General features: G+C 43.6%; 1 protein-coding gene across 1 annotated transcript; it reads right to left on the bottom strand.

The window, feature by feature from the left end:
• Positions 1-193: 193 nt before the first annotated feature.
• On the bottom strand, positions 194-24,895 carry col1a2 (collagen, type I, alpha 2). The gene is made up of 49 exons (XM_055877168.1): positions 24,699-24,895; positions 22,619-22,620; positions 20,951-20,986; positions 20,312-20,395; positions 19,556-19,612; positions 18,798-18,842; positions 16,840-16,893; positions 16,428-16,481; positions 16,192-16,245; positions 16,028-16,081; positions 15,330-15,383; positions 14,784-14,828; positions 14,282-14,380; positions 13,905-13,958; positions 13,451-13,549; positions 13,199-13,243; positions 12,523-12,621; positions 12,374-12,427; positions 12,158-12,265; positions 11,998-12,051; positions 11,751-11,849; positions 11,557-11,610; positions 11,234-11,332; positions 10,941-10,994; positions 9,585-9,638; positions 9,373-9,480; positions 9,055-9,099; positions 8,741-8,839; positions 8,297-8,404; positions 7,970-8,023; positions 7,800-7,853; positions 6,707-6,760; positions 6,523-6,576; positions 6,215-6,322; positions 6,035-6,088; positions 5,696-5,749; positions 5,454-5,615; positions 5,036-5,143; positions 4,622-4,729; positions 4,432-4,485; positions 4,086-4,193; positions 3,914-3,967; positions 3,644-3,751; positions 3,311-3,364; positions 3,088-3,195; positions 2,582-2,828; positions 2,076-2,260; positions 1,536-1,778; positions 194-1,235 (listed from the first exon to the last, which is right to left on the bottom strand). Exons 1-49 carry the CDS (start codon positions 24,766-24,768, stop codon positions 1,089-1,091), a joined length of 4,059 nt encoding a protein of 1,352 aa, XP_055733143.1. The 5' UTR covers positions 24,769-24,895; the 3' UTR covers positions 194-1,088.
• Between the last annotated feature and the right edge of the window lie 408 nt (positions 24,896-25,303).

Here is a 25,303-nt window from a genome sequence, read left to right on the forward strand (position 1 = left end):
AACATAGGCCATGATGATTAAAGAAGTTACTTGAATACTGGCAGGGTCTTTGTATTCTCCTCTTGGTTGAAAATGACATGTGAAAAGAAAAGTTAAGTACTCTAACCAAAAACACAAAACAATCAATCATTCGACGCCAACATTATTTAATGATATTATCATTATAAAACATGAAAGCACTTTAGTCATTGAATGGTGTTTGGGAACATTGGACATGCTTTATTTCAGAACTTTTCACAATTGATTTAAACATCTCACATATACAAAATAGGTACAATAAACTTTGTGGGTTTTTTCTTTTGAGAGAGAGAGGCCGCCTAAAATCCATTAAAAATGGATGAAATAATGTGCTGTCAGCATGAACACTGTATTGAAGGGGGGAATTGGAGAAAAATGGCTGAACAAAAACTTTGACAAAAATGAAAAAAAAAAAAAAAAAAAATTTAAAAAACGGTCAAAACCAAACAAACATCTGACCAGATTTAGGAATATTCCACCTGCTTAAAATGGGGTTAATCAGGGGGAACCTGTGCAAGACTCAAAGTCAATACAAAGAAACACAGTAAGAATGAGAGTGGTTTCCTGCTCCTACACAGCTGTATGTTTAGCACCATAGGTCTCTGCTTCAAGTAATTCAGCACCTTTGATACAGGACGGAGCTTGAAGCCTTAGAACTCGTAACTTCTAGGTTGTGGATCAGACAGGTTCTCAATATTTTTTTCTAAAAAACAAGCATGAGGTAGCTTCAACCTTTTTTTGTAATATTTTTGTGGTTTTAAACCTCCTCTTTGGAAGATATACAAAGACCACAAAGTGATGCATACGTTCAGCGTTTTTATTACACTTCTTTTATTTTTTACAAAATGATGACATGTCCCACAACATGGTGTTTTCCCGCGTCTCTTTGGGCTGCTGTATTAATTTGCATTGCACAACGCTCCGTTCAGTCCATTGGTCCTCTCCGATAGAGCCCAGCTTAAGCAAGTGGATGCGCAGAGGGAAATCAGCATTCAGTATAAAAACAACACAGAAAGGGCAGAGATTCTTTTTTTTTCTTTCTCTCTTTTTTTAATTTATCATGAGTCCATTTATTTGAAACAGACTGGGCCAATGTCCAAACCAAACTCTTGATCAGCTCCACCAATGTCCAAAGGTGCAATGTCGAGGATGGGCAGGCGAGATGGTTTATTTGTTCTGTATTCAATGACTGTCTTGCTCCACTGGCCAGTGTGTCTCTGCAGAGGTAGGACAAAAGGAGAAACCATGTATCAGAATAGTGCACCCACTCAGTATATCAAATCGTGAAAACATACAAATGCTTCACTTACAATAATACCCTACAGTAGCCTATGATACTTTAAATAAAGAGTCAGATTCCCAAACTCTTTCACTAACCAATAAGTTATAGAAAACTACCCTGAGCCTGAGTTAACCCTTCCACCATGCACTGCATCTATTTGTGTGAGTGAGCACAGAGAGAGAACGAACAAAGCTCTTGTTCCAGACATTGCGGTGGAAATAGAAAGGGGACTTACAGTGCAGCCGTCCTCCAGAACGTTGAAAGTGAAGCGACTGTTGCCCTCGGCACTCAGCTCCACGTCGTTAGAGCCCTGCAGGAGCACGGCCTTCTTCAGGTTGCCGTTCTCTCCGTCCATGTACGCCACGCTGTTTTTGCAGTGGTATGTGATGTTCTGGGTGGCCTGGTTGGCCAGGAGACGCATGAAGGCCAGCTGAGTGGCCATGCTCTGGGGGCTCAGGGTCTCGTCATTGTACGCAAACTGTGAAACATAGGAGGAATTAAGACAGGATCAGTGTCAAGATATAGTCTCAAGCATTTAGAGAAAAACCTGGTTGAAGAATCGTATAGATAGATGTCTAATGATCTCCTTAAAATGGAACCAATACAATCACGTTAATGGTAGTGGATATTAATGTAAGCCAAACACATGGTTCAATAATATACTAGTAAAACATGCCTCAAATCAGACTGGTGTGCCAATCAAATCAATGTGTCTTCCTGATGTTCAAACTGTCCGCTCTTGTCATTAGAATCAGTACAGGTTCAGTCTGCTCACCTCAGTACCACCGTTAATGGTCTCTCCGAACCAGACGTGCTTCTTGTTCTCAGAGCTCCTGTACCAGTTCTTGCGGGCGATGCTCTCTGGGTGAGGGTGGATGCAGGTGTGTCCGGTGGAGAAGTCACAGTGGGCCTTGATGGCATCAGCAATGCAGCCCTGGTTGGGGTCGATCCAGTAGAAACCTGCAGGGGAGGACAAGAACGAGAAACATCGATTAGCACCGATAATACTACGAACACTATTATTAATGCTTCATTGGGGTTTTACTTTGTTTAGGTGTTGTTTAAGTTTCAGGTTCGACATGATACTGTGTATTTTATGAGTTTGATCGCTCAAGGAGAGTATTGGTAGTGAAATGTAGTGATAGATAGGGATGCAAAGTTGTTGAGACTCGAAGGATGTAGATATTTTATTGGTTAAGAGAGTATGATGGTTCTAAGGCACCTCAGTGAGTCAACCAATCAATAAAGAGAAAGACAGATGTTTCTGTGGCACCAACTCACCGCTGCTCCAGTCGGGGTGGCTGAGTCTGATGTCTCTGCAGGTACGGGCGGGGTTCTTCTTGGAACCCTCGGGGGTGAGCAAGTTCTCGATCTGGGAGTTTAGGGACTTGATGGTGGCGTCCACCTCGTAGTCCTTGGCCCTGAGAGAGGGCTGGTCGGCTCTGTACTCATCGTAACCACCAGACTGATCGTATCCGCCACCAGCAGGACCTGCGGGTCCGGGAAGACCAGGAGAGCCAGGGGGACCCTGTGGGCGAGAGAAGAGAGTTAACAACCTCAACCTTGGTCAAAGGTCACTACAAGTGCAATTTGTATTTGTGAAGTTATGTTTAAGCTAATTACATGTTAGCCTAGATACATTATGTGTTGGGATGTTAACAGCTAGTATCTGCCTTCACACAGAGCTTATTAGATCATCCTCCTTTGCCAGCCATACTGTAGCTTTTGTCTGACTGACTGGCTGACTGACTGACTGAGGCAGGTGTGTGAGTACTTGATATACTCACAGCAGGTCCGAGATGTCCAGGGGAACCACGGTGTCCAACAGGTCCGATAGCACCATGACCTCCAGCTCTACCATCCTTACCAGGGGGACCATGGGGTCCGGCAGGGCCCTAGAGACAAGCAGAGGAAGATGACAAGGACATGTGTCAATGTATGTCTTTTATCTGTCTAGTTGGAGGAAGATACAACGGAGGGAGTTTGATGTGGATAGCACTGGTTACTTACTCTGGGTCCAGCAGGTCCAGTGATACCAGCAGAGCCAGTCTCACCAGATGGTCCCTGGAAGGGAGAGATATGTTTAGATTAGAGACCACAGGGGTAGCTACAGAATACTGCAGGGGCGGGATATGGTAAGATAGTAGACCTCAGGGGTAGCTACAGCATAAGAACATTGTCATACAGTAAATTATTCTGATTTTTACTTGACATGGCTATAAGGCTTCTGTAAATGAAATGGAGGTGATACAAACTTGGGGATATGGGCTATTTCAGGATATGAGATTAGATCATGATGGATGGATGGATGGATGGAGGGTCAGAGCAGTCATCATAACTTACGTTTGGTCCGGGCATTCCCTGTAGACCACCATGTCCACGCAGACCCTTCATGCCTCTGTCTCCTTTCTCTCCAGCCCCACCCTTCTCTCCACGGGGACCAGCGGGGCCCTACAACACAAGGAGACAGAACCATAACAGACGTGCGTTATTTCATATAGACCTACAGTATAGGCACAATTAGGCTACGTTGATGCATTATGATAGTTAAAATGATTAGACAAGTCTTAATTCAGCCGTCCGAGTCAAGATGAGGTTGGATAAGGTACTCACGGGGGCACCACGGGCACCAGCAGCACCGACGGGACCACCATTTCCATTTGGGCCCTAGAGAGGAAGAAGATTAAGAGATGGAACCACAGTAATATGCTACAGATGGAACCACAGTAACAGTTCCTTTGTGTAGTGTACAAGTTATGTCTGTTTTATGTGAATATGAACTTACAGCCTCTCCACGGTTTCCAGGTCTGCCGACGGCGCCGGAGGGTCCGTTAGGTCCGGGTTGACCAGAGCTTCCAAGGGCTCCAGGAGAACCAGGCTCACCACGGTCACCCTGCAAGGGGGCAAAGTTCAAGGTTCAAAGTTGAAAGTTCAAGACATTGTTTCAACTGATATGAAGGTCCGTTCATATGAATGTTTCATGTTCCTGTGATGAAGCCTGTAAAATGGAATCAGCTTCCCCTCTCCCAATCATAACCTTAACCATTAGTGGGGAAAATGCAAAACTGACCCCCAGATCAGCGTCTAGGGGCAACTTCACCCTACACCACACATGACAGAGAGGAGTGTACCTTGAAGCCAGCAGTTCCGGGACGGCCGGGAGGTCCATCGTTGCCAGTGCTACCCTGTGGGGTGACAAAATAGCATGTTAATTGCGCTGCCATGGGAACTGCACGTGAACTGTAATTTCGAGCCATGTCTTTACTTACAGGCTCTAAGTACTTGTTTAACAAATCAATTAATGAATCAATTGATCCTTACCTCACGTCCAGCCTCTCCCTGAGAACCAGTCATACCGGGCATGCCAATGTTACCAGCGGGACCACGGGGTCCAGAGGCACCAGCGGGTCCAAGTCTCCCAGGCTCACCCTGAATGGCACACAATATCACAGGATCAACACAGTACAAACACATACCATAGTAACACACAGTCAATGTACTGTATCCATAACTCATCAATGGATTGCAACGCAGACTAATATGGTTGTATGGGCTGCACTAGTCTGGAATAGCATGTCATTTTCAAGAAGTGTGTTTTAGCACATTTTTGATCATTCCAATATTATATGCCAAATAGCACATTTTCCAGAGCTTTTTTTTGTTCTGCAAGTCAGATGTTTCTGCAAAGGCAGTTTGAATAATGCTTTGAAATAACAGAAGGTGTGATGTTCTCACCACAGCACCAGGACCACCAGGAAGACCCTTGTCACCACGGGAACCAGGCAGACCAACGAAGCCAGAGGGTCCGAGCACACCTTGGGGTCCAGCGGTACCAGGAGCACCCTGAACAGGGACAGGAGATCAGGAGGTGAGAGTGGAGAAAAGCAGAGAACAGAGAAAGAAACAATCACTTCCCCCTATCACCATTAGTGGTGAATGGGGGTGTTTTGTTATGCAACCCAAACAATGTAAAATGCCTTGAGACTAAATGAAAAGCTAGCCTGGTCCCAGATCTGTTCTGTGCTGTTTTACCAACTCCCATGGTCCTATTGCAAAACAGCACAAAAAGATCTGGGACCAGGCTAGTGAAAGGCATGACATAAATCTCATCCATTCTTGAGAAGATGCCTCAATGGGAGCTATGAAGACTTACGGGAGGACCGCTCTCTCCAGTGGGTCCCTTGTCTCCAGCGATACCAGAGGGTCCAATTTGTCCATGCTCTCCCTGAGGTCCCCCGGGACCAGAATCACCACGGAGACCACGAGGGCCATCCTTACCAGCGGGACCGGCGGAGCCAGGGGGCCCAGAAATACCCTGTGTGTAGGGAAAAGGACGGGATAAGTTATTGAGGGGAAAAAAGAGAGAGGTGTGTGTGTGTGTGTGTGTGTACTTACAGCGGGACCGGGGCCTCCAACTCTACCGGCAGCACCAGGGAAACCAGTCAGACCCTGAAGAGAAAGAACAGAGGTCAAAGGTAGAAAGCAGCCAAGGTCACTGGGTCACAGAGAGATGGGGTGTCATTCACAGGCGGCTGGTGGCACCTTAATTGGGGAGGACGAGCTCAGAGTAATGGCTGGAAAGAAGTCATTGGAATGGTATGAAACACATAAAACAAATGGTTTCCATGTGGTTGATCCCATTTAATTTACTCCATTCCAGACATTATTATGAGCCGTCCTCCCCTCAGCAGCCACCTGTGGTGTCGTGTGTGTGATATCAGTGACAGTACTTACAGAAGGTCCAGCGTCACCACGACCACCAGGGGGGCCAGCTGGTCCACTAGCACCCTAGACAAGAAGACGAGAAAAGTCAGTAAATTATATAATTCCCAGTGAGGATTTACAGTACATGATGTCTGTGTGAATAGATATAGTTGATTCCCGTTGAAGATAGCATTTCTGAGTGAGACTTACAGAAGGTCCAGATTGGCCAGCAGGTCCAGAAGGGCCGGCGGGGCCGACATCTCCCTTTCCACCAGCGGGTCCTTTGTCTCCTCTAGGTCCAGACTGACCATCAGAACCCTGCATGGAACACAAAGACACGGGTCAGAACAGAACAAGGGCCGCAGCAACACAAGGTAGTGTGTGTGTTGGCGCGCGTAGACAAAATTGAACACGTTTGAGGGTATACGTCTCCATGTTAAAGAAAATCACTATATTCTGATGCATACATGTGACATGTTTATGTGTGGTTTCAGGGTATCAACCGAAGCAGTACTTACAGGGGGTCCGGCGAAGCCGGGAGGTCCGGCAGGTCCACCCTCTCCACGCTCTCCCTAAAACAGAGCAGGAACATGATAGGGTTGACTGGTGTTTAGGGGAAGATATTCTGAATAGTAGATCATGTTAGTCCTTAATTCCTTTGATGTGTGATAATGTGTTATATAAGTAGTTGTAGGTACTTACATTGGGTCCACGAAGACCAGCAGGTCCGGCAGGGCCGAAGGAGCCAGACTCACCCTGAAAGAGAGCAAAGATGGAGAATGTAAAGGCTGAATCGACCCAAAAATCTGAAAGACTCATCTTGGAAGCTCAGATGTAGAACATTTCTTCATGGTCTGCATAACTTTGATCAATGAACCCTAGCCTATCAAGTTCCACAGGATGTCCAGTATTCAAGTTGAAGCTTATTAATTACCATTTGTTTCCAAAACAAGCACAACAATGAGTTGCCATATCCTGGTAGATGAATTTGAAGTGTGATGGTGTATAATAGAGCAGGTGTCCAGGCAGTGTTGTGTCTTCCAGGGGCATGTCCAGTAGGCACAGCACAGAGGAAAACGGTTTTGAAACAGGGAGGTACTTGTCCAATCAGAAATGTTTTGTTTTGTTTTCTGATGCAAATCGTAAAACAATATTGGCACTATGGTGTGCCCTCCTGACCGTAACACAGGTTTCCATCATTTGAAGATGACATCAGTTTGGACCTTGGCAGTGTGCTACTGAAAACTGTCTAGCAAATGGCGACGCTGAGATTCTAGATTCAGAAGCTGTGGCAGGTGGGTCAGTGCTATCTGGAATCCTAGGGACATCCATACCCTAAACTCTAACCCAAACTCCCAACTTAACCATAACCATTACCTAACCCTTATCATTTCAAATTTCAGCTGTATATAATTTCCACATCAATGGGGTAGGGACACTCCAAGGATCCCGGATAGCACGGACCGTGGCAAGTGGGGCGCTACTACTTCTTCTCTCTGTTCTGGACTAGAGGCCTTTGTTGTTGTCCAAATATTCAGAATGACCATACTCAACAATATAGTCCATTACATATCTTGATCACTTGTGAAGAGCCAAAGAGTCTTGAAGAAGCCTCGCTATTCCTGCTCGGTAGGTGAGTGAACGGTACTCCATCTTGGATGTGCATAATCATTGACAAATCTTCCCTAAGTGAGCCCCACAATATTTCTCATCATCTGAACCAATGTGTTTCATTCATCCTTTGCTATCCTTTCATGTGTTGAGGACTAAGGGAGACGATATTTAGGCTGTTTACCTTTTCACCATTAGCACCGGAAGGTCCAGGGGGTCCACTTGGTCCGGGGGCACCCTAGAAAGAGACACAAGGCACAAAGTCAGACTAAAACACAATAGAGACAGAATATCAATGTATTGGATGTTGTTTTCATTGTGAAAGTGACCTAATGAGATGAGAGAGGAACTTACACGGGCTCCATCTCTTCCCATGTTACCCTCAAGTCCTCTGTGTCCACCCTCACCCTAGATTCGAAAGAGGGAAAATACATGTTAGTCACTCGTTTAAAATAACCATTATATATTATTGTTTTTAGTCAAGGTCTATCAGAGAAGATGCTGCATTAAGGATAAGAATGTCAAATTCTCCCAATGTTTGTACTGTAAAATAACTGTCAAGCGCTGCATTTCACATCAGAAATGATAATTGACATCAATTACAGCTTTTATTCAACTTTTGTCTTGTGAAATATAACTTTTTTGTATATGTTTACTTGCGGCATATTCTGGGGGACCTACCTTCTCACCCTTGGGTCCAGGAGTACCACCAGCACCGCGCTCACCGGGCATGCCACCGGGTCCTTGGTGTCCAGGGCCACCAGCAATGCCGACAGAACCAGGCTCTCCCTGAAACACAGACATTGGTGAAGAATGGTTCCACCTATAAGCTATCCGTCTCATGGAGCAAGACCATGAGTGGTTAGGAGCTTCATCTGACTACAGTGCTTAAAAGAACAGTGGTGTATTTCTCATACAGAATCAGGTTGCGTCTTCATCAAAACCATACATTGGTACTACCAGATCTTTTGTAGGGCCAGAAGATATTACAGACCACAACATGACAAGGAAAACTCTGGCCATTTACAACAGTAATATGGTTCTAAGCCCTTCATAGAGCTGGGATCACCTTTCCCTATTAACAACAGTAATATGGTTCTAAGCCCTTCATAGAGCTGGGATCACCTTGCCACCATCGGTGCCTGGAGTTCCAGCAGGTCCACGAGCACCGATGGCTCCCTGAGATCCAGCAGAGCCAGCAGGACCAGAGTTTCCACGCTCTCCCTAGGAACAGACAGAGAGAGAGGGCGACTGTCAGCACCAGGGCTCTGTCATGGGCACACCACAGTATGTGTACACTACAGGTGTGTGGGTGTGAGATGTATATAAAGATGTAAATGAGTGAACAGGATCATGTGCATGGCAACAGGTTTATGGTTGACCAGCTGTCAGAAGATCATAGTTAATGGTCTGTGAGAGGTATTCATGAGTGGACATACCTTGACGCCAGCAGGTCCAGGGAGTCCCTGGTCTCCGTGCATACCCTGTTGAGAGATGAATGCTTTGTTAGTGGAAGATATTACATAGCGAGAATACTATTAGAATAAAAAGAATATACTGAAACTGAGGAAAAAGGAGGTAATATTTCTATAAACTAAAATGGAATTTGCTGTTAAGTTTGTGTTACAGGGTAAATGTATTTGTGAAAGTTTGTTTGTTATGGCTTTGTGGATGTAGGTTTGTGGAAGTGTTTATGTGTTTGTGAATGTACAGTGGGTTTGTGTTACAGATCACAGGTTCTAGGTTTAGTTGCTCACTTGGTTGCCAGGTTTGCCAGCCTCTCCAGCAGGTCCAGCGGGGCCAGGCAGACCCTGGAAACCTGGAGCACCAGAGGGTCCCTGCTCTCCCTTCTCACCAGCGTTACCCTGTAGAAGAGAGAATCAAGTTCAATCAAATCAAATACAATTCACTGTAAGATTAGATTCTAGTTCTTACTGTGTATTTAGAGGAAATAGTGTAGACTACTTACAACAACTCCAGCAGGGCCGGGGGCTCCGTTGTTACCATCAGCACCTGGGCCGCCCTAAGCAGAGACAGGGAGAGCTAGGTGAAACACTGACACTGGCAGCAGGTGAATGATAGTTCAGTCAAAGTTCATTGAGGAAACAACTCTTTTGTAATAAATGACTATAGATGTAGAGTAACTAATACATTTGTGTTGACTGTTTGGTTCTGTACCATCAGTCATACGAGGTCACAGATTTAGGATACTTAGCTTACCAACTGCTAATTTGAGAGATGGCTACCATAGTAGTAAATTAATGCCTTTAACAGTAGAAAGTTGATAATGTAATGAATGTTGTCTGATGCGGGGGTACTTACTCTCAGACCAGTAGAGAGTTGATAATGTAATGAATGTTGTCTGATGCGGGGGTACTTACTCTCAGACCAGTAGAGAGTTGATAATGTAATGAATGTTGTCTGATGCGGGGGTACTTACTCTCAGACCAGTAGAGAGTTGATAATGTAATGAATGTTGTCTGATGCAGGGGAACTTACTCTCAGACCAGTAGAGAGTTGATAATGTAATGAATGTTGTCTGATGCAGGGGTACTTACTCTCAGACCAGTAGAGAGTTGATAATGTAATGAATGTTGTCTGATGCGGGGGTACTTACTCTCAGACCAGTAGAGAGTTGATAATGTAATGAATGTTGTCTGATGCGGGGGTACTTACTCTCAGACCAGTAGAGAGTTGATAATGTAATGAATGTTGTCTGATGCAGGGGTACTTACTCTCAGACCAGTAGAGAGTTGATAATGTAATGAATGTTGTCTGATGCAGGGGTACTTACTCTCAGACCAGTAGAGAGTTGATAATGTAATGAATGTTGTCTGATGCGGGGGTACTTACTCTCAGACCAGTAGAGAGTTGATAATGTAATGAATGTTGTCTGATGCGGGGGTACTTACTCTCAGACCAGTAGAGAGTTGATAATGTAATGAATGTTGTCTGATGCAGGGGTACTTACTCTCAGACCAGTAGAGAGTTGATAATGTAATGAATGTTGTCTGATGCAGGGGTACTTACTCTCAGACCAGTAGAGAGTTGATAATGTAATGAATGTTGTCTGATGCGGGGGTACTTACTCTCAGACCAGTAGAGAGTTGATAATGTAATGAATGTTGTCTGATGCAGGGGTACTTACTCTCAGACCAGTAGAGAGTTGATAATGTAATGAATGTTGTCTGATGCAGGGGTACTTACTCTCAGACCAGTAGAGAGTTGATAATGTAATGAATGTTGTCTGATGCAGGGGTACTTACTCTCAGACCAGTAGAGAGTTGATAATGTAATGAATGTTGTCTGATGCGGGGGTACTTACTCTCAGACCAGTTGCACCATTTGGTCCCTTATCACCACCCTTGCCAGCCTCACCCTGGAGGGTGAGAATGAAAAAGAGACCATGGAAACGTCAGATGATCATCGTTTCATGTTGGTTGACAGAACATACGAGCATATTCTGTCCATATTCTGTCCTTCCATTTCACTTCCTGTTTATTAATTGGATCCTATTTTGCCCATATCGAAGTGCATCAACAACCCAGCTGTCTCTCTCACAGTCCAATCTCATGCTAGTAGATCAACTTCCTGGTTTTACTTCCTGGTTCTACTTACTCCAGGTCCCTTGGGGCCGGGGAATCCGATGTTACCGGGCTGGCCTCTGGGTCCAGTTGGGCCGGGGGGACCAGTGCGTCCGTCCAGACCAGCAGCACCCTAGAATAGGATACAAAACAACGGGGATCAGATATGGCACACCACCACTAGGTGGGTTTTAACATTGTTGGTGGATGGGGTGGGTTACTGTAACCATACCACCAATACAATGTAAGTGCTTTGAACCAATCCATTATCATGACAAGCAATTTCATTGTATTCTAATATTTTAGGATATACAGTGTTTGAAAGGATGGATATTGGAGATGTGTTTAATTACTTACAGATGGGCCTTCCTTGCCTGGGGGTCCACCCTGTCCAGAGTTTCCGGGCAGGCCCTATTAACAGACAGAACTTGTTAGTCATTCAGTATCACAGCTAGAGATCACATGCTATATTTTGTTCAGAGATTAGACAGAGAATCCATTATACATCTTATTGAAACATTATGATTGACAGGTGTGTGTGTGACACTTACTCTGGCTCCAGTCAGACCAGACTCGCCAGCACGACCGGCATCACCAGGGCCTCCACGGATACCAGCAGGGCCGGTGGCTCCGCGAGCTCCAGGCATACCCTGGCAGAGAGGGGAGGAGGAAGAGGAACCCATGAGTACAGAACAGTCACTATATTACAAGGTAAAATTCACTATTTTCTTCCTGCATTTGAACATCTTTCATCATGGTTAATAATATTTTAGTAAACAGAATATTTGGGGGACTTACAATGGGACCACCTCTTCCCTCCAGACCAGGCAAACCACGAGTTCCAGCACCTCCCTATGAGACACAATACAGACATGAGTCAACAATAACCACTCACCTGCACCTTATAGCAACACACCAAGACTGTACCCCCACACTGGGTCTGGTATGATATACTCACTCTAGCTCCACGCAGACCAGCGGGCCCGGTGGCACCAACCTCGCCAGTTGAGCCTCTCTTGCCCTCCTCACCAGCGGGACCAGCGGCACCCTGGACACCAGAGTGACCCTGAAGGAGAAAGCAGAGACATTAGAGACTGCCACAAACACACACCATGTACTGACATAATGCTAGAGCATACCTATACTGCTAAACAGCAGTAGTATGGATACTCACAGGCTCTCCCTTAGCACCAGAATCTCCTTTTTGTCCAGAGGGTCCAGGGTCACCCTGCAGTCAAAGAGACACAGATACATGATCAATATTCATACAGATTGTGTTAGTAAAGTGTTGTTGAGCTGCTTTTTAGGTCCAGTGGTACTCACACCAAGGCCTCTAGCTCCAGTGGATCCCTGAGGGCCCTGGGGGCCAGGACCTCCTCTTGGGCCAGGGAAACCAGGGGCTCCAGCAACACCGGGGAGACCCTAGAACACACACACACACAGGATGGAAGAGTGGTGAGTAAGAAGACAGCTGAAGTACCTACTGCATAAACATGATCATAACATTACCTAATCACATTACCATAACCTTACCTAATCACATTATCTAATCACAGTACCATAACATCACCTAATTACGTTACCATAACATTACCTAATCACATGCCCTAATCAAAGTGCCATAACATCACCTAATTACATTACCATAACCTTACCTAATTACATTACCATAACCACATGACCTAATCACCCAATATCCAATGGCGTCACTAGAACAGTTACTTATGGCTAATATCACTTCCATGTAATGTGGGAACAACTGAATTCATTTCTGTCCTTCATAAATTCTAAAGCTAAAGCGATTCATCGTGGATGCTATTTGAGTGTGCTATTTGCTGATAAGTCAACTGCTGTGCCTCAATCATAACTCATATCATGCCTATATGAGTCCAAGGCTCAAGTGAACAAGATTCTACATCTTGACCTTTGTCTCACCCTAAATGACCTTTGGACTGTCAATCTAGTCTACCCACAATGCAACTATGGCCAGAAAACTTACAGCAGCTCCCTTGGCGCCGTTAATACCGTTGTTACCAGGGTTACCCTACAAGGAGAGGAAAAGGAAAGAGAGAGTGTTACAGACAAGTGTGTAGAGATGCCAAGAAACCAACCAACATAATGGAAAATATATATGACCATTGGAGAGAGTTACAGTATGTATTTCAGGACCAGGTAACAAGAAAATCAAGAGCCTTCAATATGACATTTCACACTGTGATAATGTTGTAGTATGTTGGTAGTGTATACTTACAACGGGACCGACGGGGCCAACGGCTCCATTAGTACCGGGCTCTCCTCTGCCTCCCTGAGGTCCAGATGGGCCATTGGCTCCAGCACCTCCAATCTCTCCCTGTTACAGTAACATTTTGACTGAGTCACACAATCCATTCAAATGGGTAATAAAATGTTTTATGATGTTATATAGATGTTTTATGGTATAGAAATCCTCATAGGAACACTATGTATGGAATCATTAGTTTGGTCAACATGATTGGTCCCTTTAGTTTAGACAGTAAATCAGATTATCGGATAGTGATAACCAATTAGAGAATCGTGATGGGTGTTGAGAAAGCTCTTTAGATGTGGTTCTACGGTTCCCAGAACTGGGAATCTTCTCTGGTGTCCACACTAATAATCTCCATGATATACTAAGGATTGTGATCATGTAGAAATGCTTTGGAGATGACCATGATGACATCCCTTACCTTGGGGCCAGGGGCTCCAGGGAAACCAGGGGGGCCAGCTGCTCCAAGAGGACCCTGGGAAACAGGAAATAGAGAGATGACATAGTGAAATAGAGGTCAAGGGTTACATAAAGTGTTGTAAGATGAAGCTACCCCTAGAAGCGGACGATCTAACTTCAGTTTTAGCATTTCCACCTGTAATGATTTAGGTTAGGATTACGAGAGGGATAAGATGATCCTAGATCAGATCTGGGCCTAAAGATTTTTGTAATCTTTTTTAAAATTGAACCTTTATTTAACTAGGCAGATACAGTAACTTCAACAGAGGGGTCACCCCTAGGTGATCCATAAGGTTAAGGGGTCAGAGGTTATGGGGTCAAAGGAGAAGTAGCACTCACAGCAGGGCCGGCGGGTCCGGTACTTCCATCAGCACCACGGGCACCAGCGGGGCCAGCAGGGCCGGCACGGCCTCTCTCACCATTCAGACCACGAGAACCCTGAGGTGGGGAAGAGAGGCAGAGAGAGTATGGTTGAGTACAAGTGTGTATTTATTTTTAAGTGCATGTATATAGTGAGTATAGTATATTACTGGTTGTACATTTGATTTCCCAACAAGGATAATACATAGTGATTGGTGATCAGTAGACAGTGAAGAGGATACAGCAAGTACTCATCTCCACTGTTTCCTTTGCAATCAGCTATGTGAACGCAATGTATTTTGCATGTGACAAATGATAAAGAATCAATGTGGGGTACATTCAGACTCGGCTATGCAGGTGACATGTTCTATTAGTGATACATATGGCTCGGGCTAGCACCTGACAACATGCTAATTTTGACATTTTCCTCTTGGGAACAATATGATGAAAAAGAGAAGGGTGACATAATGTGTGAACTTACAGCTGATCCGGGGTTTCCGTTAGCTCCATGGGCACCTGTCTCACCCTATGGGAGAAGCAGGAGAACACGTATTCAGATGACTGGAGGTCATAGGTTACGAACGGTGTGAACACTGGATATATCTAGATTGGTAAACATGGGTGTAATAGAAATGTAATTCTCAGAGATCTATGTAGGTACTATGGTGAACAAGTGGTAAAACAAGCACTGATATTTGAGTAACCGCTATCAATGTAGCGGGATTGTGACTAAACGTGCACTAAAATGTGCTACTGTATGTGAAATTCACTTTACTTTTAGGTGTTACAGGGTAGGTTTCCGGACCCAGGTTAATCCTATACGTCAAGTCAAAAGCTTGCACAATGTATCTCTCCATTGAAAGTGTTTTTTTTAGTCCAGGACTAGGCCTAATCTGTGGCCTACAAAGATGAAAGCTAAATGTCTGTTACACCTCTGCATTAGGCCTCCTGTGCAATCTGTGGGATTTGACAGGGATAAAGGAATGAGGTTGTGATTGAGGAGGATGTACTGTGGCTGCAACGTTACCTTAGCACCTCCTGAACCAGACTCTCCCTTGCGTCCATCCAGACCATTGTAACCCTGGAGCACAAAGAGAACAGGTTAGCATCCTGAGACATTACACAATTATTATAGTCTAAAATCAATTAATCTCCCCCACCCCCTTATCGTTCAGATCATATTAATTCTCATATTGATTATCCGGTGAGGGAATATTAATTAGAGTTTAATCTTGAGATCTCTGCTACTTGTATTCTGTTTGATGTGGGATGCATTTTCGCTCAGCTTCTCATGGGACAAAACTCCTAATTTCCCATCATTACTAGTCTTTTCTAAAGACTATATCTGCATCTCAAAATACACACCATTCCCTTCATAGTGCACTTGACCAGAGCCACAGTGGAGGGGGAATAGGGAATAGGGTGTCATTTGAGATTAGTACTACAAGGGAAGTGTGTGACTGGGTCACATTCAGTGGGGTGCAACATTACAGAACATCCAGACACAAATGTATTACGTAGAACAGACATGCTTCTCTGTCATGTGTATTGGAGAATCATGTCAGCTCTATACAAGTAATCTCTATCTGTAACCTTCAGAGCGTTGCACCCTCCTGAATGCTACCCAGGTGTGTCTCCAGGACAGAACAGGTATACTGTATAACAGCGTCTTTGGGAGGTCGTTAAGAGAGGCAGGGCCAGGCAGGTATTTATGTAAATACTCACTCTGTGTCCCTTCATTCCAGGAAGTCCAGGAGTTCCGGGGAATCCACGAGCACCCTACAGAGGAGGGAAAGAAGAGGTTTTACGTGATGACACTATGGGTTCATGTATATTTAGTGTCAATGTATATTTTGTTAAAGTCTGTCAGCTCTGGACATTGCCCTTACCTGAGTTCCAGGGCCACCTCTGTCACCAGGCTTTCCAGGTCTTCCGTTGTTACCCTAGAATTGAACAGACAAGCTGCATTAGATGTGTATACTGTAGGTCCACTATCATGATAGCATGTGTCTGTAGCATTTTCCACATCCACTAATCCCCAGTAGGCAAGTAGTGCCACAGGTAGATAGTTATCAAACCAACAGTTAGACCAAAATAACACCAAGGATTTTAACCTTTTACTTACATCCTCACCGGGCTTGCCAGCGGATCCAGAAGGTCCACGAGCACCAATGGAGCCCTTGGATGAGAGAGATGTCAGAGGTCAGGGTTAAGGTCATAGTCAAATTCTGTGATCAATGTTTTAGGCTGCCTTTCTGTGTAGTAGTGTAGTGTTGATGGCTTCATCTGTGTCTGTAGAGTTGAAATGGTTAATGTACAGGTATGAGAAATGAATATCTGTTTAGTCCAAATTGACTATGGGGTATCACTGTGTGGGGATGTGTTGGACTATAACTATACTACACGGGACAGTGTTGAAGATGTGGGATAAGGGGTAGAGGAGAGAGAGTAAGGAGATATGTATAGAGTGACATGCTGAGCTCTGATCTGAGAGAATGTAACAGTGGGTTACAATTTCCATGAGAGAGTTATCTTACAGTCTGTCCAGGCTCTCCAGGCTCTCCAGCGTGTCCTGTGAATCCTTGGGGTCCCTGTTGATGGGAAAAAGACACAACAGTGAGTCGATTTATCCAAATGAGACGTTGTTTTATTACTATGTGATCAGTTAGGTGTGATGAGTAGAACCAGGACTTATTCCATTCTGAACATGTGATCTGATCCCTAGTTAGGGGCTATAGTAGGGCCCTAGTTAGGGGCTATAGTAGGGGTCCTAGTTAGGGGCTATAGTAGGGCCCTAGTTAGGGGCTATAGTAGGGGTCCTAGTTAGGGGCTATAGTAGGGGTCCTAGTTAGGGGCTATAGTAGGGGTCCTAGTTAGGGGCTATAGTAGGGGTCCTAGTTAGGGGCTATAGTAGAGGTCCTAGTTAGTGGCTATAGTAGGGGTCCTAGTTAGGGGCTATAGTAGGGGTCCTAGTTAGGGGCTATAGTAGGGGTCCTAGTTAGGGGCTATAGTAGGGGTCCTAGTTAGGGGCTATAGTAGGGGTCCTAGTTAGGGGCTATAGTAGGGGTCCTAGTTAGGGGCTATAGTAGGGGTCCTAGTTAGGGGCTATAGTAGGGGTCCTAGTTAGGGGCTATAGTAGGGGTCCTAGTTAGGGGCTATAGTAGAGGTCCTAGTTAGGGGTCCTAGTTAGGGGCTATAGTAGGATCCTAATTAGGGGTCCTAGTTAGGGGCTATAGTAGGGGTCCTAGTTAGGGGCTATAGTAGGGGTCCTAGTTAGGGGCTATAGTAGGGCCCTAGTTAGTGGCTATAGTAGGGCCCTAGTTAGTGGCTATAGTAGGGCCCTAGTTAGTGGCTATAGTAGTGGCTATAGTAGGGCCCTAGTTAGTGGCTATAGTAGGGCCCTAGTTAGTGGCTATAGTAGGGCCCTAGTTAGTGGCTATAGTAGGGCCCTAGTTAGTGGCTATAGTAGGGCCCTAGTTAGTGGCTATAGTAGGGTCCTAGTTAGTGGCTATAGTAGGGGTCCTAGTTAGTGGCTATAGTAGGGGTCCTAATTAGGGGTCCTAGTTAGGGGCTATAGTAGGGGTCCTAGTTAGGGGCTATAGTAGAGGTCCTAGTTATGGGCTATAGTAGGGGTCCTAGTTAGGGGCTATAGTAGAGGTCCTAGTTATGGGCTATAGTAGGGGTCCTAGTTAGGGGCTATAGTAGAGGTCCTAGTTAGGGGCTATAGTAGAGGTCCTAGTTAGGGGCCCTAATTAGGGGTCCTAATTAGGGGCTATAGTAGGGGTCCTAGTTAGGGGCTATAGTAGGGGTCCTAGTTAAGGGCTATAGTAGGGGTCCTAGTTAGTGGCTATAGTAGGGCCCTAGTTAGTGGCTATAGTAGGGCCCTAGTTAGTGGCTATAGTAGGGCCCTAGTTAGTGGCTATAGTAGGGCCCTAGTTAGTGGCTATAGTAGGGCCCTAGTTAGTGGCTATAGTAGTGGCTATAGTAGGGCCCTAGTTAGTGGCTATAGTAGGGCCCTAGTTAGTGGCTATAGTAGTGGCTATAGTAGGGCCCTAGTTAGTGGCTATAGTAGGGGTCCTAGTTAGTGGCTATAGTAGGGGTCCTAGTTAGGGGTCCTAGTTAGGAGCTATAGTAGGGGTCCTAGTTAGGGGCTATAGTAGGGGTCCTAGTTAGGGGTCCTAGTTAGGGGCTATAGTAGGGGTCCTAGTTATGGGCTATAGTAGGGGTCCTAGTTAGGGGCTATAGTAGGGGTCCTAGTTAGGGGCTATAGTAGGGGTCCTAGTTAGGGGCTATAGTAGGGGTCCTAGTTAGGGGCTATAGTGGGGGTCCTAGTTAGGGGCTATAGTGGGGGTCCTAGTTAGGGGCTGTACTAGGGCCTGTGAGTTTTTCCTGGCCAGGTCACTGAGTCAGGAAAACCTCCTGGCCTTCATGTTGAGTTTATATGAGGAAAAAGAAACAACATTGTGTCATTTGACATCATTTGAGAACTACTTACAGGGGGTCCGGGAGGTCCGTTGGGCCCTCTAGATCCCATCAAACCCTGAGGAGAGAAAGACAAAGCACATTGAAATCAGATCAAAGTTACTGTACATGATCTTAATACTGTTCAATCAAAATGGACGTCCAATTCGGTTATGAATCAGTGTAGGGGGAATGAAATTGGAAAAATGTCAAACAAAAACTTTTGCTTAAAATAGCAGAGAAAGGCTGTGTGAAATGTGTGAAATCTTATCCAAATTTAAATCTTAAATGATTTGGGAAGAAGAGGGATAACATTTGAAGAGAATAAAATGGTAATACATTATTCATGGTTACCGAATTGGTATTCTATTGGTAAACACTTAGCTATGTATCTTGATGTGTCTCTACAGAGTAGATGAAGAAATAACTGTAGGGTTTGTTGTCATATGCTGGACGATGAAGAGGTTATGATCAGTTTCGTAACAGCTCATGATCTACAATGCTGTTTCTGGCTGAATCCCAAAAGAAAGCCTACTCCATAGGCATTGATAAGATTATGAAAGGCTATCAGCTTCACGGTTACAACTCTATCAGATCCATACAAATGCCTAGGGGTCAGGGGCTAGGCAAGGACTAGTGACAAGGGAATAATGACCTAAGGGCTAAGCAGGGACAGTGCTAGTGCTAGTGCCAAGTAGGAAGGGCAAAAAAGGGGGTGCCAACTGGTTGGGGTGATGGTTTAATTTGGGGTTAATTCACGGTCCCTCTCCCTCTTGTGTCCGGAGGCCTCACCATGGGTCCAGGTCCGGGGTCGCTGCCTTTTCCTCCATCAAACTGAGCAGCAAAGTTCTGGCAAAACAAAACAGGGACACACATTATTATCACAAAAATTAACAATTAATAAACGCCATGTTTGACAAAAAATAATGGTATAGTAGTCATAATTCCATTGGTTAATCCCAGAGGGTCCTGAGACATCAGAATAGTAGTTCTTAGAGTCAACCATGATGAACAATATTGACAAACTGTCCCAGTATTGAAAATAAATTTAGTCTAAAACGAAATTATCTCAGAATATAAGGTCATTGGAACCTCCAATCACTTTGTTGTGTGCGTAAGCCATGTTTATGATTTACAGTGTCAGGGGGTCATCGTGGAGTCAAAGGTTCATAGGTCAACAAGGTATAAAGTCATAAGGGTATATGAGGTCATGTGTGAGGTCATGGGGTCAAGACCACCCAATTGAACTCATCCCTAGAGAGTACTAGGTAAGGCTTCAAGGAACAGTCTGAACACTTTTACCATGGCTGATTTGAGATGAACCAAGTGCCCTGTCCCGGTAACAAACCAAAACAGAGGAGTTCTGTTGGTCACGTTTAGAGTTACAAATGTCCTCAATTTTCAGGGGGAAAAATTGCCAGCCAGTGAAAACATTTGTTACAGAACTGTCAGCCATTTTATGTGTGACTAAAACATTTTATGTGTGACTGAAACATGCTCGTTTTTAGAGTGAGAAAATGAGGGACATAATGATATAGCTGAACTTACTCCTCCAAGTCCAGGGGGACCAGGGGGGCCGGCAACGCCGGGGAGTCCAGCTTTACCATCTCTTCCATTACGGCCTTGGGGACCCTGAGAGATGAGAGCGATAGAAACAACTTATTATTTAAAGAAATGTTTCAGCTAAAATACTTTATATTCTATACATATTCATGCTGTAATTCCACTGGAAATGTCCTTCATCCTCTGATGTTGTTTATGATGACTTTCTATTTTTTGTTTTGTTTTCTGTTGTGATGTTGCCCAGTCCTGTAACATGCTATAAGTGCTGTATTGTACACTATAGAAAAATGGGAAAACATTCTACATGATTAGATAAGCAAAATTATTACAAAATGACTACAATATACAAAATGATGTATAATTGATTTATAGCCATTTTAAAATCATATGTTATTGCTTATATGTTTATAATATATCTGGGTAAAAATACATCCAATAATATCGTTGTCAACATCGAGGATGTAGGGCTCTGTGCCATGTGATCAAGGGGTGTGGCCACAACGGGGTCAAAGTATGTCATGTAGCCCTCTCAGAAATGTACATTTAAACAAGTGTAGTAACTTGCAGACACCTAACTTACAACATCTAAACACCATAGGGGACAGCCGGGTTTTCTTTGCTTACCCTGTCACCTCGAGGTCCTTTCTCTCCCGTTGGGCCCTGTGGTGGGAAAATATCTTAATCAGACAAACATACAAGACAAACCACTGAAATAAACATTTTAAAAGCATATCAGTACTTCAAGCAAAGCTGGTCAGACCCTAATCTCAAATAGATTGCATCAATGTTAAAGGAAAAATCCACTCAAACTATCTTTTGGTATTTTTTTCATTAATCCAATGTTGATCATTGTGATGATGTGGCCAGTGACACTTTGCTTCTTGACAGTCCAATATCTTGAAAATTTGACTGCTGACATGTAAAACATTTTGGGAATGTATCAACAGTCGATTAATGAAAAAAATACCAAGAGATAGTTTGAGTGGATTTTTCCTTTAATTGAGTTCAAGCGTTAGAAGATAGACTGCTATGTGTCATAATGTGTACATAAACAAACTTGACCTTACAGTTTGAGGACAAGCATGTCAACACATTAATGTTACTGTATGAGTCAACAGTGCATACTGACTCGGCCTCTCACTTGACCTTTGAGTAATCCTGAGCCTCAAAGTTCAGATATGCCACACTTTTCTATACTAGTAAATGACACATAAGAACATGTTTGCTCACCTTGAGTCCACCCTAAATAGAAAAGAAGATAAATAAATTGAAGATTTATTTATTCAGTCTTTCCTACATTTCTTATGTCATTCAAAGTGTAAGCTATATCAACCGTACCTCAGTTCTCATCTCTCTTTTTTCCCAACAAAGCATATTAGTTGCCAGTGTCATAACACAGTATTGCATGCATAAGTGTATATTATAAGTCACATGCTTGTGCAGATAACTATATCAAACAGATAACAGCACAAAGATATAATATCATATTAAGCACTATTGCACAGAGATGTTTAAAGGTGCACTATGGAGCTGGGTCAGTGATCTAATGCCAAATCCAGATTGATGTTGCATGGCAGTAGGCTATGCAGGTGTATAGGCCAATCAATCAATCATAATCACTTCACATTATAGAAACACTACCCCTTTAAAGCATCAGAATGCCAACAGAGCTGAGAAACAATATCCAGGTGAGCAATTTGTAGCAATCTCAACTATAACAGACCATTTTAAACAAGAAACACTTCCTTTATACTGTAAAAAAAAAGAACATATAATACAGGCCAAATCCAGGGCCTGTGTTTAAAAAGCTTCTCATATTAGGAGTGCTTATCTAGGATCAGGTCTTCACTTCCACATAATTGTATTAATTATTATCTAAAATGCTAAACTGATTCTAGATCAGCACTTCTCAGAGACTTACTGAATATGGGCCTGGAATGTATCTGCCATTTTCAGCTTACAAACCTCTTCCTGATCCTATTAAAGGGCCTGTTGTACCCAGCGGCCCCATGGGTAAACCAGCACCAGCAGTTTTAACTTTCACTGACACCACCCCTGACCAATAGGAGCCTCACCTATTCATTGGCAGCAAATAAAGAAAAAATACCCTCTTCAGAGGTAGCCTAAAATCAAACTGAAATACTCCGCTATAGTTGAGATTGCTCATATTGTCGACAGAGGGATCCTTTCAACGAATATTAGCTGGAATTTGGAACCAACAGATGAGATGCAAAAAGGTAAAATCTCTTCTAAAAGCTGTTTTGATAGATATTATCATGCACATGTACTAACCGCTGTGATGTTTCAACGAGGAGGATGAGGAGGAAAGGACATACTCAGTTAGAACATGATAACTAACATAGTAAAATAGTTTCTGGAGCAATCTAAATTCTCTCTTCTTTTGACCCATTTGTCTAATGCAAAATGCCTTATTTTCCTTTGTAGATAGCAAAATATAACTGTTGTTATTTGTTTCCAGAATATACACAAAGATTAGAAAGATTAGAATGATAAGCATCTAAAGGGCAATCTGACAAAAACAACCAAAACCATATAAAAGGTGAAAGGTATTTTCAACAACAACATTGGGTCATATATAGGCCTGAAATAGCTACTAAAATTCAACAGCATCCATCTTTTGGGAAAATAAAAAATATTCAAATATGACTGAATTATATTTAATGCATTGTTGACAACTTCTCACTGGCTGGAAATGTCAGTGTCATTTAGACACTTGACAACCAGCCAGCAGTCAAGTGTTTACAGGCTTCAAAGGCCTGTGTATCCGCATCCCCTAAGGAAATCAACTTGTGATGGAACGAAGACCAGAAGTAAGCCTAGTGTAATTAGGTACTGTATATGGATGTATTGCTATAAATTAAGTGATCAGCATTCACTATAGTATACCTAAGTAAATTATATCCTATCATATGCTATCCTATGCTTTTGTATTGCATCATTGCCTATTATCTACTCTGTATAGCAGGGCTGCCCAACCCTCTTCCTGGAGATCTACTGTCCTGTAGGTTCAGTCCAATCATCTTCCTGGAGATCTACTGTCCTATGGGTTCTCAGTTCAACCCTAATTTAACACATTCTACTAATTAGCTGCTCAACAAGACCTTAACTAGCTGAATCAGAGATGCTAAATTAGGGTTGGACTGAACCCACAGGACAGTAGATCTTCAGGAAGAAGGTTGGACTGAAAACACACAGGACAGTAGATCTCCAGGAAGATGATTGGACTGAAAACCTACAGGACAGTAGATCTCCAGGAAGAGGGTTGGGCAGCCCTGATGTATAGCAACTCGATTTTGAGGAGTCTAAATTACTACATTTTGGTCTAAATTACATTGTCAATGGTTTTGAAGAACTATCATCTTATGTTGCTTGTTATGACCTAGGCGTTTCCTGTTTAGGCCTCAGTGGTGTCCTCATTATGATGCGGCAAAACAACAAATAGGTCAACCGGTTCCTCTACATTTGGTCCTGCCCTGCTGATGGAGTGGCATCGCACCTCCGCTAAAATACTGCGTTGTAATGTCCTTACGTGACCACTAGATAACGCATTTGGACACTGAAAAGAATATCATCATGGAAAAGATTGTTTTAACTTATATTAGTTGTATATACAACGCAAATGTCATTTGCTTTACTTGAAAATAACGCTCTTAATTCTTATAATACTAATATTAACTATGTTTAAATGAAATAGCTCTAAACCTCTACACAAGGCCTTCTCTTTCACAAGGCCTAACAAATAGGTCATAGCTTGCACTAAGTTACTCAAGAATATGTCAAAATAATTTTGGGATCGAAAATCTATACTTCTGTAAAGATCTATATGTATTTCTATAGAAAATATATCTGGGAGCGATGATGCCAAAGGGGATGCTGTTAAATTGACCACCAGGGGGCGACGTTTCAATTCCCTATAATAAAAGTTAATTCCCTGGACTCTGAACAGTATGTACAACGCCCCAAACTTTTCATCCTAGGAGTTTACAGATACATTCCAATTGTAGTCTAGCTGTTCGCAGTTCCATTGTTCTAAAATCTATTCAAAGCCACTACCTTAACAACTTTAAACGATTCTTTCAAGGCTGTGATAACGTTTTCATCAGTGCGTTTCTCTGAGACTATTCAATTGGCAATTGTATCCACAAAAAAGAATGAAGAATCCACCGAAATGACCAGGATCCGTTCGGTTTTATACAGCCAGAGGGAAGCCCTCAAAATAACTTTTAGTGGTCCTCTGGTTATTTCCAAGTAAGTTCCATATAAAAGCCAAGCATAAGCGCTGTAAGGTCCTCCTGAACTCTTAAAACAGGACAAAAATCCTCGGTAAAAGACAAAAACATATCAAACTTACATTGGCATGATGCTAGAAATGAAGTTACTGCAAGCAGCAACAGAATCCGGTTATCCACAAAGCTGAGCATGTCTAAGCAGACATGCAGACTCCTTGTGCTGCAGTGCCCTGTTTAACTACTTCAAGCAGGCATACAGTTGTGGTGACTAGAGTAACTCCAAGATTGGAAACCTGCTGCCGTGATGCTAGAATAATACAGACCAATCAGTCCTATTTATATGGCAGGAGGTTCCTTTGTCTGCGTGTCAACAGTCAGCCCTCGGACCAATAGGAGAAGTGAAATCCTATACGACTCCCATCCCATCCCATCCCATCCCCAATAAGTCATGTGGTCCTACATCTCCAGCCTTCTCTCAGAAACGTTGGCAATGCTTCGTCGATGATGACGAGTGCATCGTTTTAATTAGATCCATTCTTGAGGACGTGGACAATGTAGACGTTTAAAAAGGAGTAAGACCTGCATTTTTTTCTCAGACTTTTTGTAAGGCGGTTCATCACACTGGACGTGTAGCCGAGAAAGAAGGGGTAGTTCAGTACGCCGGAGCTTGGTGAGGGCACGTTGGCCTCCAACTGTCATCTTGTGCTTTGCCCGGGTCGGGTCTGAC

The sequence above is a fragment of the Salvelinus fontinalis genome, chromosome 22, assembly GCF_029448725.1.
Source record: "Salvelinus fontinalis isolate EN_2023a chromosome 22, ASM2944872v1, whole genome shotgun sequence".
NCBI lineage: Eukaryota > Metazoa > Chordata > Actinopteri > Salmoniformes > Salmonidae > Salvelinus > Salvelinus fontinalis.

Excerpts from the sequence above, each read along its gene's own strand:
- col1a2 (XM_055877168.1), bottom strand. The coding sequence starts at position 24,768 with ATGCTCAGCTTTGTGGATAACCGGATTCTGTTGCTGCTTGCAGTAACT. Across the intron at positions 3,365-3,643 it reads AGGGAATGCCCGGACCAAAC|GGACCATCTGGTGAGACTGG; the intron begins GTAAGTTATGAT and ends TCTCCCTTCCAG. Across the intron at positions 3,196-3,310 it reads CTGGACCTGCTGGACCCAGA|GGCCCTGCCGGACCCCATGG; the intron begins GTAAGTAACCAG and ends GCTTGTCTCTAG.